Here is a 14,530-nt window from a genome sequence, read left to right on the forward strand (position 1 = left end):
TGCACAAAACCACGCAGTAAGCTGTTTTGTGCATCGGGTCAGCAAATTTGATCATCACTAAACCAAACAAAACCGGTTTAGCAACGATCGTTGGATGATCACTGACTTTAGTGCATCTGTGCCTAAGATCTGAGTTTTCTATCACATTACAAACCATAAAATTATTGCTTTATCACCCTCTTAACATCCATCCATCTCTCTCTGTTTCTTACCTTGCCCACCTCTTACCTTCTTCCTGTGAGCTTGTCACTGGAATACTTTTATGCTTCAGTTATGTAATCTATTTATTAACATTTGCTCATTCCTGATCTGAAAGTTCACCTTTGAAAGCTAATCAAAAACTGTGTTGTTAGTTCAATAAAAAGGGTATCATCTTATTTTCTTTATTTTGCTTTATATGTATATTATTTATATATTTATAATGATTAGAAAAATAATGAAATACATGTTGGATAATTGTTGTGGCAGAAGACAATGAAAGCGGTAAGGGCATGATGCCTAAGGCCAAAACATCTGTGCTCCCCTTCCTCTAAGTTCTTAAATATTTTGCTTAATGGTTAACCTAGGGCTGCAACTACTGGAGTTACTGGACGCCCACTCCATCTTCTCCCAATCTTTCCTGTCATATATGGGACACAGGCCCAGATGCACTGAAGTTGGCAATTGTCTAACAATCGTCGCTAAAGCAGAGGGAGGGGCCTTAGGCATCCGCGCCAATTGGGGGCCCTTCCCTGTGCATCCCAGAATGCATTGGGAAGGGGATAGCCCATCATTTTGCAGTGACAGCCTGCAGAGCTAGAGGAACTGGGCATCCCTCCTGCTGTCATCAAATTACAAGGTACGGGGGAAGGACATCTGGTGGCAGGAGGAAGTGAGCATCCCTCCTGCCAATTTTTTTTTTTTTTTTTACAGAGGGGAGAGGACCTGCGGGGGTGGGGGGGGGAGGTTAAGTTTGGCAAGGGGGTCACTGCGGCAGGAGGGAGTCTGCATCCCTCCTGTTGATCTTCAGTTGGGGGGATCAGTTTGGGGATTCGGGAGGGCAGGGGCCAGAAGCAGGAGGGAGTGGGCATTCCTGCCAATCACATTGTCAATTGTGTCAGCAGGAGGGAGGGACTGTCAGGGGGGCAGATATTGTGCATCTGTAACATGCACAACATCTGTACCATTACAAAAATTAAAAAGCCCCAATAGCTGAGTGACTGGAGGCTGCCTTGGGGCTTCCCCAGACCAGCTCAGACCATGTGTGAGTAGCTCTCAAATAAATTACTTACTCTCACAGTGACTGATCGTTTGCATGGAAACTTGTTGGATCAGCAGTCACTGTTCCAGAGTCAGCCAAAAACACTTCACACGGTCTTAATGACTATGTTTTGTGCATCTAGCCCATAGAGGGTAGAAGTCTGCCCAACATTGGTCTGATGTTGCCATTTAAGAGCCACTTGACATATCAATACATATGCAGTCATTTAAATTTATGTTAAAAAATCAAGTCTCCATGTTTTATTTTAAAACTAGCAGATTACCCAGAGTTGCACGGATATTTATCCCAAAATGTCCGTCCCTCCACCCCCAATGTCCAACAGGAATGTCCCTCTCTATGGGGCTGAACTTGGATTTAAATGGTATTGGGAGTGTCTATTCATCTCAGTGAGCCTGAAAACTATGGGTTACACACTAATATATGTCATTTTCGATCATTTTTACCTGTCGTCCCTGTCCCACCCCCACAGTGTTGTTTCCAGATAGTAAGTGATATGTTACCAAGTTTGGTTGAAATCTGTCCATGCATTTCAGAGTTATGATGGAACACACACATTCAAATATATATCAGTAAAACCTTGGTTTGTGAGCATAATTCATTCCAGAAGCATGCTTGTATTCCAAAGCACTCATATATCAACGCAAATTTCCCCATAGGAAATAATGGAAACTCAGATGATTTGTTCCACAACCCAAAAACTTTAATACAAAATACTATACATACTCGTATTGCAAGACTTTGCTCGTTTAGAACAGTCACTACACTCCCGCAGCGTCAGAGAAAGAAGAACCATCGACTCAGTTGTGATGATGTGACGCGTGTATACTGTATGTACTCATATTGCAAGACTTTGCTCGTTTAGAAGTCACTACACTCCCGCAGCGTCAGAGAGAGAAGAACCATCGGCTCAGTTGTATACTGTATGTACTCATATTGCAAGACTTTGCTCGTTTAGAAGTCACTACACTCCCGCAGCGTCAGAGAGAGAAGAACCATCGGCTCAGTTGTGATGATGTGATGCGTGTATACTGTATGTACTCATATTGCAAGACTTTGCTCGTTTAGAAGTCACTACACTCCCGCAGCGTCAGAGAGAGAAGAACCATCGGCTCAGTTGTGATGATGTGATGCGTGTATACTGTATGTACATGTATTGCAAGACTTTGCTTGTATATCTAGTTAAATTTTAATAAAATGTTTTGCTTGTCTTGCAAAACACTTGCAAACCAAGTTACAGTACTTGCAATCCAAGGTTTTACTGTATATAGATTCTGTAGAAAAGACTGGATTTTATATAGGCTTTTGGGTCAGCTGTTTCAGGATCAGATGCCACAATTTTGTTTAGCAGTGTGAGTGAGATAAGACACGTTAGACAGGTTTAGGTTTATTAAAGGCAGGTGAGGGAAAAGCATGAGCTGACGCGGTGACCCTTTAGACGTGTAGAAGCCAAGCACGCGCGCGCTGCCGTTCGGTGGGGACGCGCGAGGCCGATCCAGCGTAAGGGCTCAGCACGAGAGGCCACGCCCTGCTTGGGTGGGGAAGGGGAGCGACTCGGCGACGCGAAAGGCGAGTCTGTTGGGACTTTTCCTAGTGTTGAGGGATAGTCGGTGAACGGTACAATTCACCGAATTTGGTCAGAAAAGGCGGCACGTCGCATCGCTGGCTTGACAGCCTGGTTGCCATGGCGACTCGACGCCGCGGAGAACCCGTTAAGAGGAAGATCCTCCTCGTCTCGCATTTGCCCCTGACGCGTCAAATGGAGGAACAGCACCAGCGAGACATCCAGGTCAGGATCAAGCCGTGACACCTACAAAGGGAAGCAGATGCCAGAGAGGACTTACCCGCCTCCATCTTTTTCTCTTTAAATGCCACACTCCCAAGCCCCACCATGCCTTACTCCAAATGTTACTCTAGGAACCTCCTACTCCCACCATGCCTTTACTCTAGGAACCCCCTACCCACCACACACACATGCCTTACTCTAAATGTTACTCTAGGAACCCCATACCCTTCCACGCCTACTCTAAATGTTACTCTATTAACCCCCTACTCCCACCATGCCTTTACTCTAGGAACCCCCTACCCACCACACACACATGCCTTACTCTAAATGTTACTCTAGGAACCCCATACCCTTCCACGCCTACTCTAAATGTTACTCTATTAACCCCCTACTCCCACCATGCCTTTACTCTAGGAACCCCCTACCCCCCCCCACACACACACACACATGCCTTACTCTAAATGTTACTCTAGGAACCCCCTACCCCCCCCCCCACACACACACATGCCTTACTCCAAATGTTACTCTAGGAATCCCCTACCCCCCACGCCTACTCTAAATGTTACTCTATTAACCCCCTACTCCCACCATGCCTTTACTCTAGGAACCCCCTACCCCCCCCCCCACACACATGCCTTACTCTAAATGTTACTCTAGGAACCCCCTAACCACCCCACACACACATGCCTTACTCTAAATGTTACTCTATTAACCTCCTACCCCCCCACACACACACACACACATGCCTTACTCCAAATGTTCCTCTAGGAATCCCCTACCCCCCATGCCTACTCTAAATGTTACTCTATTAACCCCCTACTCCCACCATGCCTTTACTCTAGGAACCCCCTACTCCCCACACACACATGCCTTACTCCAAATGTTACTTTAGGAACCCCCTACCCCCCACAAACACACATGCCTTACTCTAAATGTTACTCTAGGAACCCCCTACCCCCCACACATGCCTACTCTAAATGTTACTCTATTAACCCCCTACTCCCACCATGCCTTACTCCAAATGTTACTCTAGGAACCCCCTACCCCCCCACATGCCTACTCTAAATGTTACTCTATTAACCCCCTACCCCACCCACACACACATGCCTTACTCTAAATGTTACTCTAGGAACCCCCTACCCTTCCACACACACGCCTACTCTAAATGTTACTCTATTAACCCCTACTCCCACCATGCCTTACTCCAAATGTTACTCTATGAACCCCCTAACCCCCCCCTACACACTCATGCCTTACTCCAAATGTTACTCTAGGAACCCCATACCCCACCCACACACACATGCCTTACTCTAAATGTTACTCTAGGAACCCCCTACCCCCCCACACGCCTACTCTAAATGTTACTCTATTAACCCCCTACTCCCACCATGCCTTACTCCAAATGTTACTCTAGGAACCCCCTACCCCCCCACACACTCATGCCTTACTCTAAATGTTACTCTAGGAACCCCCGACCCCCCACACATGCCTACTCTAAATGTTACTCTATTAACCCCCTACTCCCACCATGCCTTACTCCAAATGTTACTCTATGAACCCCTACCCATGTGTCTTACTCCAAATGTTACTCTATTAACCCTCCTCTCTCCACATGCCTTACTCTAAATGTTACTCAATTAATCCCCTCCTCCCATCATGCCTACCTCTGTGAACCTCATCCCCCACCATGCCTTACTCCAAATGTTACTCTGTGAACCCCTACCCACGTGTCTTACTCCAAATGCCACACTATGAACCCTCCCTCCACATACCATACTCCAAATGTTACTCTATGAACCCTCTCCCCCATGCCTTACTCTAAATTAGACAGTTGCGCGGAGACAGAAATCCCACCCATCCCCGTGAGGAATCCCTCCGTCCCCACCCATCCCTATAAACTTCAGAAGTAGTTATTTCATTTAATTATGCTACTGAATTAAAGGCTCTGGAAGAGACCCATTTACAAATAAGCAAAGACACTTTAGTAATTTGGAAATATTAATTGGGAAGAATACATACTTTGTAAATGGGTTTCTACTAATCCCTCTAATGTAAATATAAATACTCAGCCGAAGAGAACTCCCAAGCTGTCAGCTGAGGACTTCCTTTGAAGTTGGCCAGGGGTCCCTTTTGCCAAGCTTGGCAGGCAGCAGTAGCGTCCCTGAGTCACAGATGCTGGCACCTCAGTAGCTCATTGATGCTGCATCCCTTTCATTCTTGCATCCCTTTCAATCTGTCCCACTGTTCCCTTTCTACCACAACATTTATCCCTCTCAATCTTTTTCTTCCCTATCTGTATCTCACGCCCTCCCTATGACCAAAAATTCTCCTCTTTCTTCCATTCCCCGTGTACACCATCTCTTTCCCTCTGACACACTCGCGCCCAATTCTCCCTTTCTATTCCCTCCCACACCTCAGCATCACTTTCCCTCCCTTCCTCCGTCCTCTCTCCCAAGTTTATGCCATTCAACAAGTTATGGACGTTAAAACTAGCTAACTAGCTTGCTATAAAAAGCAAAGGCCTGTAGATAGTTTCCCTTCCTTCTCTGCCTTGTTGTACAATGTACAGGAACGCCCCCCCCCCCCCAAAAAAAAAAAAACAACAAACAAACATCCAACTCAAGCAGCCAATCTTTCCTCTTTCCATTAATGTTGCTCCTCTCTTCTTTTCCCTGCCTTCTGTGTTCAAAAATGCACTCTCTCCTGTGTCCCGCGTTTGGGCCCCTCCCACATCCCAAATGATTCCTCCTAATTACAACACATGCTTGCCCGCTTGCTTGCTCCCTCCCTTTCTGCCCCCTCCCGCAAGATTCGCTGCTTCCTTCTTTCCACTCCTCTGTGGCACATGAGGCGCAGGAGCTGTTTACGTGCAACAGCTGAGAGCGTGCACGGCGACCTGAGGGGGTGTCCCCACGGGATCCCCACAACCCAAGGGGGCATCCCAACGGGATCCCTATGACCTGAAGGGGAAACCCACGGGCTCCCTGTGGGTCCCGCGGGATTCCTGTCGTCTCCGTTCAGCTCTCTACTTTAAATGCCACACTATCAACTCTACACCCATTTCTTATCCTAATGGACCCATCTTCATTTGTGCTTCATCCCCCACACCTACCCTCAATCACCACTTTCTCCAAATTTCACGGAGTGGGAGAGAACAGGGTGGAGCCCCCAGGGAAGGACAAGGGATAGGGATCTGGTCTAAGGGTAACATAATGCATGCATACTTTCCATTGTAAAGAACAAGTTGCTCATCCATCAACAAGGGGGAAAATTTCTGTGCCTTTTGTTTCAGATGCAGAACAATTCTGCTGGAAATTTGATTCTTTATCATTTCCTTCCAACAGAGAAATGCAGAGATTAGAATTGGCAGAGCAAATATTCAAAGGTAAAATGCTTCTTAACAACTACTTTTTTGACCATAGTAGCTAAAATCACAGTAAAGTTTAATGCAGGAACTGTGATAACCTGCAATGAGCCTCCTCTAGCCAATCAAACAGCAGAGATTTGCATTCTCATATCAAACAGGCTTTTCTGCACATTCCTGATGCAGAGACACTACTTAAAGAAGATTGCAGGTCTCTCCTCTACAAATATACTGTAACTCATCCTCGCAAAGTGTGCTCATAGAGGCAGACAAACCCTTCCTAGGAAATCAGCAAGCTTTTTGCTTTGTAATTTAAATCATCACGCTCTTACACATGTACTAAAAGTCACCAGACCTTTTTTAATAATGGTATTTCTAGACAATTATTAAGAAAAGTCCTACCTGCAAAGCAGCATGCAGGTGAATTATACAATAGTAAAGGCAGGGTAGCATCCTGGAGGAGAGTGTGGCGTAGTGGTTAGAGCTACAACCTCAGCACCCTGAGGTTGTAGGATTAAACCCCATGCTGCTCCTTGTGATCCTCAATCCTCCACTGCCCCAGGTACATTAGATAGACTGTGAGCCCACCAGGGCAGATAGGGAAAATGCTTGAATGCCTGATTGTAAACCGCTTAATACACCTTGTCCAAGTGTAGCAAATCCCAATCCTAAATCCTGCTGGAGACTCCCAGAGTAGCAAAACATACAGAAAACTCCTCAGCCTATTGATTTCACAAGTTGTTTTTTTTAATGGCAGAGAAGAGAACCTGCGGCATGAGGCAGAATGGCGAGAGGATATAAAAGGCAAAGTTTTCAACCAACTTCAACAAGAGAAAGACAATGAGTTGAAACGTGAACTGCAGATGGCAAACAGGGAGCTGGTGATGGTAAGCCATAAGAATGACCAACAGTTCTCTGTCTATTAGAAATGGATAAAGACCATATGGCCTATCTAGTCTACCCATCCATGCCATCTACTATCCCTTCCTTAGAGATCCTTCCTTAGAGATCCAATCTACTTCTCCCAAGGTTTACTGGGGGTCATTTAGTCCAGTATCCTATTTCCACAGTGGCTAATCCAGGTCACAAGTACCTGGCAGAAACCCAAATAGTAGCAACATTCTATGCCACCGATCCGAGGGCAAACATTAGCTTCTGCCATGTTTGTCTCAATTGCAGACCATGGACTTTTCCTCCAGGAACTTGTCCAACCTTTTTTAAACCCAAGTACGCTAACCACTGTTACAACACCCTCCAGCAACAATTACTAGAACTTAATTATTAATGGAGTGAAAAAATATTTCCTCCCTATTTGTTTTAAAGGTATTGCCATGTATCTTCATTGAGTGTCCCCCTGGTTTTTGTACTTTTTGAAAGAGTAAAGAATCGATTCACTTTTACCCATTCTACACCACTCAGGATTTTATAAATCTAAATCAGCCTCATCCATCACAGCCTCTAAATCCAGAACTTTATTTCCCATACTATGACCAATAGTATAAACTGCTTTCCAGATTCTGCCCCTTTTCCTTTATATTTTGTTATTTTACAATTAAAAAAAACCTCAATCAGTCTAAATAAAAACAAAAATCCCCATAACAGCAAAGGATATGCTGTGTTTCTTCAGTACGAGGTTTAGTAGACAACAAATGATAATCCCCTTTCCTCCCTCCCAATAGTCTTCTCATCTCTTGCAACCAAAATCTACCCCCAAAACCTCCCCCCCTCCCCCACCCGCCAAGAAGGATCAACTCCATTGTTCAAAACATTTAAGGATGTCTAGGATCATCTTTACTATTACAGCGCCTCAGACTTGGAATTCACTCCCATTTTACTTAAGAGAGGAAAAAATCTGGAAAAGTTTAAGAGCAAACTCAAGAGTTTTCTTTTTAAAGATGAATTCAATATTTAATTGAATTGCTTACTGTTCTTTTATTTATTTTTAAACCTCCTATTCAGTTTTGTCTTTCCCCTCCTGTTGTTTTTAACCTCTAATTGTTGACTCCTACATTACTTAGATTGTATTTCTTTCCCTGCCTTGCCTACTGTTTCTTTGTGTTTGAAAATGAGTTTTGTGGGTTTTTTTAAAATTATGTCTTGCTGACTCAGTCCTTCTATTAGTTATGTATGTTTATTTTATGTATATTTTAATCTATGTATTTTGCTGATTTGTACATCGCTTAGAATTTGGAATAAGCAATTAATCAAATTATAAATAAACTTGAAAAATACTTGAAAATCAGTGGTTCCCAACCCTGTCCTGGAGGACCACCAGCCAGTCAGGTTTTCAGGATAATCCTAATGAATATGCATGAGAGTGATTTGCATATAATGGAGGTGGCGGGCATGCAAATCTGCTCCATGCATATTCATTGGGGCTATCCTCAAAACCCAACTGGCTGGTGGTCCTCCAGGACAGGGTTGGGAACCACTGGTCTAGATATCACCAGAGAGTCTATTAAGAAACTCATGAATTACAGTCCAACCGCTTGAAATAAGGTCCCAAAGTTTGTAAACTATCTCAGTTTTTCCATAATGCTGTGAGTTTGGACATCAGGTAAACATGGACAATCTTAGTGCTAGTGCATTGTGTCTAGTGGTGCTGAACACTAGGCTCTTGTGTCTGAACCAGCAAGTTGCTTACAGAAAACTGTCAATCATGTTTTCCAACTTGATCTCCTTCCCAGGGAGCTGCTCCTGCCCCCTCAGTTTGTTTTCTGCAAGCAAGTTGCTCAGAAATGTTTTTGATCTGCTCTGCGGTTTTATTATTTTGTGGTATTTTTCCTCAGTGTTCTTTGGAGGCTCGGTGCCCGGAGGTTCCCACTTGGTGGGACCTCTGCCTGGAAAAAGATGCAAATTTGCATGGCAGAAGCCTGCTGTTAACAGGATCAGCCCCTCGGGACACTTAGCTAGCCTACATGCAAGTATATTTTCTAGCTCAAGGGCTGTCCCCTACAAAGCTGCTCACATCTCTGAATCAGTCAGGAGCTTGAGTGCAGACTATGTGGGCTCCTTTCCAGCTCAACCAGAACTAACAGTGGGCTAGCTATGCAGTCCTTCCCCCCATTTCGCAATGTGGTTTTACAGGGGTTGAGGTTCAGTCCAACCTCAGTCTGATTGGCAGGCAGAAGACCAGGTTTGTCCAGTGAATCTGTGAGGCAAATTTCTTCTCCCTTTGATTCCATCTGGAATCCTATGCTGAAGCAGGCAGGCACCACATGGCACAGTGAGTAAGGCCTAGGGCCAACTTGTATCCAATGGAACCAGATTTCCAGCAGCTGTTTGTTCATATGAAAGTGGATTCACTGGTGGTGCAGGTCACTAAACGAACCTCCCTTCCTAGTGAAGGAGGGGTGATATTAAAGGATCCTCAGGACCGCAAAGAGGACTTGCTCCTTAAGCGTCAATTTGAAGTTCTGGCCCTAAGGATTAAGGTGGCAGCTGCGTCTTCCTTTGTGGTATATGCTCATCACACTCGCCTGTCTCAGGCCTCTGACCCAATAGATAAGGAAGACCCCCTAATGCTCCTCTCTGGGGTGAATTATCTAATCTAATCAGGATTTCTTAATCACACTTATCCAGTACAGTTTCAAGGCAATTTACACAAATAAGAAGCCCTTACAATATCGTAAAGGAAGATTAGAGGCAGTCCTTGGGTTAAGAACGCGTTATGCTTTTAAAGCTGTTCTTAAGTCAGATTTGTATGTAACTCAGAACTTGTAGATTTTAAGATATTTGCTGCTTACTTTTGTTCCCAGCTGAAAAAAAGGGCCAACTGTCCCTACCAGTGTTTCCTCTAAGATACAGCAAGCACAACCACACGCTGTTCTTAATATGGCCATGCATCATTCCTGAATCTGCTGCAGGAGACGTTTAGGAGTCTATGCCACTGGAAATACTGCTCAGTGACATCAAATGAAGCCGCAACTGTGTTCTGATGTATGAGTTGTACTTAAGTCGGGTGTTGTAACTCGGGGACTGCCAGTATTAAATTTGCTTTGTAAAAAAAAACTAGGTATTACAATCAACTTTTGAGGAAAAATAGCACTTTTTTAGGTGTTTTGAAGTATATAGTTTCATGCTTACAATCTGTCTTGAATTATAAATTGAGCAGGCTATTTCTGCCCGACAGATGCTCTGGATCAGACAGTGTGCAAGAGATGCTACCTCTAAAGCTAAGCATGATTCTATTTCAGGGGCAGATGCTCTTTGGCAAGGGCCTTGAAGACTTGATGGCCAATGTGACAGGCCATCGCCCCCTGTCCTTACCAGACAGCAAACCCTGGACAGCCCAGAGTTTGGGGTGGGCAATTTTTGGAGGCTTCTAAAGATTTTGTATGTATTCAGGAGGCTAATCGACTCAAAGACCCTTTCAAAGATTGTATCAGAAAGCCTCGGGCTCTTGCCCCTCACCAGCCATGAAGAAAGCACTGATGCCATACCAGAGGCCGAGCTACCCCAAATAGTGGGCAGGCTGTCGGTCTTTTGGTTGGTCTAGTCTCAGATTAGCACAGACTGCTGGGTTCTAGACATCATCAGGGAGAGGTACAAAATTGAGTTCTGTGCCCTCCTGCCACATCACTTTGTAATGCTTCCAGCTGGTTGGCTGGAGAGGACCCTCAAAGTTCAGGCTATGGTGAAATTGCTACTAGTTCTTCAGGCTATAGAGCTGGTCTTGCTCTCCAGACTTGGGCACATACTCCATATATTTAATCGTGCCAAAGAAAGGCTCAGATGACTGCAGACTGTTCTAGACCTCAAGTCAGCCAATGCAGCTCTTAAGATAGCGCACTTCTGCATGGAGACCATTTGGTCAGTCATAGCAGCAATGGCTTTGAAGGAATTTCATGCCTCCCTTGAGGAGGCCAGTCTTCACATTCCCAGTTTCCCGGCCCACAGGATGTACTTGAGATTTTATGTGCTGGAGCAGCTTTTCAGTTCTCCATGCTGCCCTTTGGTCTGTCCACAGCACCTCGCACCTTTACCAAGGATTCAGATGTGCCCATATTTGGACAATTGGCTTATCAGAGCGCCGTCCAAGGAGGAAGACAAGCTGGCGGTTTTTAAGAGTGGTGCAATTCCTCCAGAGCTTGGGCTGAATAGTTATACTGCCTCCATTTATGGCTTTTACAATGAGGGCTTCCTCAAGTTGAGGTTCACGCCAGACCCTCCTTAAAAGGTCCATAATTTGTCTATAGGAAAATCAATCCCATTGCCCCAACTCATAGTCCTCAGCAAGATGTACAAATTCCACAAATCTGCCATCTTCCAACACTTGACCTTAAGTTTCTAAACCATTTACCTCCCAGATCTTATAGATAAATCAACTTTCCTTGGGGAAAATACTCTGCATAGTTCAGAAATATAACCCATTTTTCAGGAGTTTATAATGGGTTTTCAATCAAGAAGTCAATGTCATCTTTAATATGGGGTTGGTAAACCAAAAGAATGCTCATAATTGCAGCAAAGAAAGCCAGGGGATTACCCACTTTGGAGGGAGGGTCACCTATCAAGGATTGCTCCATCTGCACCCAGTTTTTAAGCATGTACTTAAGATGAGTTGCACGAAAGTATAACTGAAAATTGGAGACACATACCACTATGAGCTCCAAACTAAAACAATATTTTATGCTGCAGCCTTGTGGGCTTTTGTTTTCAAATGTCCTGGAATACTCTTTTATGAAGTGTCCTAAAAACTACTTCTGAAAGGGGAACAGGCAAAGCTGTAAATAAGTAAAGCAGTTCTAACTAGCCAAGAGATATTCAGATGCTGCCATCTCTCCAAATTTTTCTAAAGGAATTTCATGAAAGGAGGGTAACTAGCTTGATATAATAAAGTCTCTAGATTATTGTTTAGCTCAGAGAAAAGGGAAGCTTTGTCTAATTTTATTCCTCTGCACTTTGGGAAGCAAGATATTCCATATCTCTGACCTATTCATATTAGCTCTAAATCCTGAGAAGGTACCATAATCTCTTGAGTTTTTACAATCTTTGACAGTGAGTCATATGACCTTGTAACAGTAAGAAGTTCTTGATCAGCAAATAACATTTTTTTGTGTTGTATGCCACCACAGGAAATAGCAGAGACTTGTCAGTTGTGGTGCACCATTTGTAACAGTGGTTCCATTGCTAAGATGTTCCCCCTTTCCCATTTGTGTAGAGGTGTTTAATGCTTCACCTACCTGGGGGCTTTGATCAGTCAGCCCCAACAATTCTAGCTTAAAGCCCCCTTGATTAGGCTATCCAATCTGCTGCTGAAGAAACTTCTTCCTTTCTTTGACAGATGAATACCATTTCTGTTCAGGACAGCAAGATCTCTAATTATTGCTATAGGAGGTCTAGGGAGTCATAGAGGCTCTATAACTGTTAAGAGATCAAGGTCTCTGAGCTCCCCAGACCCTGACAAGGGCTGATTGTACTTTTGTTTTACTTCAGGTACGCAGAGCAGCCCTGCAGCAGCAGCTCAGCTTGGATTATCAACAATATCGACATGACCTAAACTGCAGGGGAACAACCTTTTATATGCAGAGACTGTAAAGCACACCCACCACCAATTGCTTGGAGAGATATGAATGTGTGACACCAGCTTAAAAAAGAGTTTGAATGAATGTTAGAAGTTGCAGAAGTGCAAAGTTGTCCAGTTCCAAGAGGCAGATATTTGGCCAGTCCTTAATTTGCATTTTTTTGCTCTGCCTCCCATCTTCCTGGACTGTCCTCCAATTCTTCAGTTGTATCAAAGCAGATAGTCAGCCCTTAGGATGGGTACAGGGGCACTCTCTGAGAAATATGTCTGTTCTGCTCATGTCATTAAATATATCATTCAAGGTATCATTAAACATGTAACAGATAAATAAAACTTAAACAATTTGCAATACATAACAAGGTGAAAAGAACAAATGTTTATGTTTATTTATAGACCACTCTTCGCTACAACATCATAGTGGTTTACAAAAAAATGTAAAACAAAAGGAAAAGGAATTCCATCATCATAAGAAAAGTAAAAAAATAAGAGACTTTAAATATGAAAATGTAAGGGCCTAAGAGTTTCCTGCTTATGAATGTAGGGTTACCAGATACTTTAGTAAAATCAGGACCCGCCCCCCCCCCAGGCACACCCATCCCTGCCCCATTACACCCCAGTCCCGCCGTAGCCCTGCTCTCGTTGGGCAGGAGAGCATTCACGCATGCACAGATGCCCTCCTGCCCGATGCGATTTAGGGAAGCTTTTCAAAACCCAGACAAAGTGCAGGGTTTTGAAAAGCCCTCCAGACCCCTAGACAGATCCTCAAAAAGGGGAACAAGTCTGGGGAAATCCGGATGTCTGATAACCCTACATGGATGTAATTTCTCTCGGATTGTTCGTGCTGCAATCCGCACTGAATCTTATCGACATATTGCAGAATATAAGACAGTTTTTGCACAGCATAATTAGGGTTACCAGACGTCCGGATTTACCCGGACATGTCCTCTTTTTAGAGGGTATGTCCAGGCATCTGGACGGCAACCCAGCACTATGTCTGGGTTTTGAAAAGCAGATTGCGTCGGGAGAGGCATCCATGCATGCGCAGATGCCCTCCCAACAGAGACGATCAGGCTGAGGGGGCGGGACTAGGAGTGAGTCTGGGGCACGGTGTTGGCATAATGGGGCAGGGATGGGTAGAACTGGGCTAGGCAAGGGGGTGGGTCTATGGGTCCAAAGCATAACTGAAGGCAACTTATACTATATTTATGCACAATAGGCATTTCCCCATCTTCAAAGGGCAAATGAGCTAAATTATGTAGATGAAGCAGGGAGGGAAAAAAGTGATTTTGCCAGCATTATAGTTTTCCTGTGTGAGCTGTGGGATTTAGGGGAAGGAGAATGGGACTTGTATGCTGCCTTTTTGTGTGGTTACACATTCAAAGTGGTTTAGATATATCTAGGTATTTTCATTGGACCTGGGGCAATGGAGGATTAAATGACTTGCCCAGGGTCACAAGGAGCAGCACTGGATTCAATCCCACAACTTCAGGGTGCTGAGGCAGCAGCTCTACAACTGTTTGGTTGATTCAGTTAGGGTTACCAGATGTCCGGATTTCCCCGAACATGTCCTCCTTTTGAGGACATGTCCAGGGGTCTGGA

General features: G+C 44.4%; 1 protein-coding gene across 1 annotated transcript; it reads left to right on the forward strand.

Moving 5' to 3' along the window:
• The first annotated feature begins 2,761 nt into the window (after window positions 1-2,761).
• C16H1orf189 (chromosome 16 C1orf189 homolog) lies at window positions 2,762-13,308 on the forward strand. The gene is made up of 4 exons (XM_033925195.1): window positions 2,762-3,047; window positions 6,389-6,429; window positions 7,166-7,295; window positions 12,844-13,308. Exons 1-4 carry the CDS (start codon window positions 2,943-2,945, stop codon window positions 12,943-12,945), a joined length of 378 nt encoding a protein of 125 aa, XP_033781086.1. The 5' UTR covers window positions 2,762-2,942; the 3' UTR covers window positions 12,946-13,308.
• Window positions 13,309-14,530: the final 1,222 nt, after the last annotated feature.

This window comes from Geotrypetes seraphini, chromosome 16 (genome assembly GCF_902459505.1).
Source record: "Geotrypetes seraphini chromosome 16, aGeoSer1.1, whole genome shotgun sequence".
Taxonomy (NCBI): Eukaryota; Metazoa; Chordata; class Amphibia; order Gymnophiona; family Dermophiidae; genus Geotrypetes; species Geotrypetes seraphini.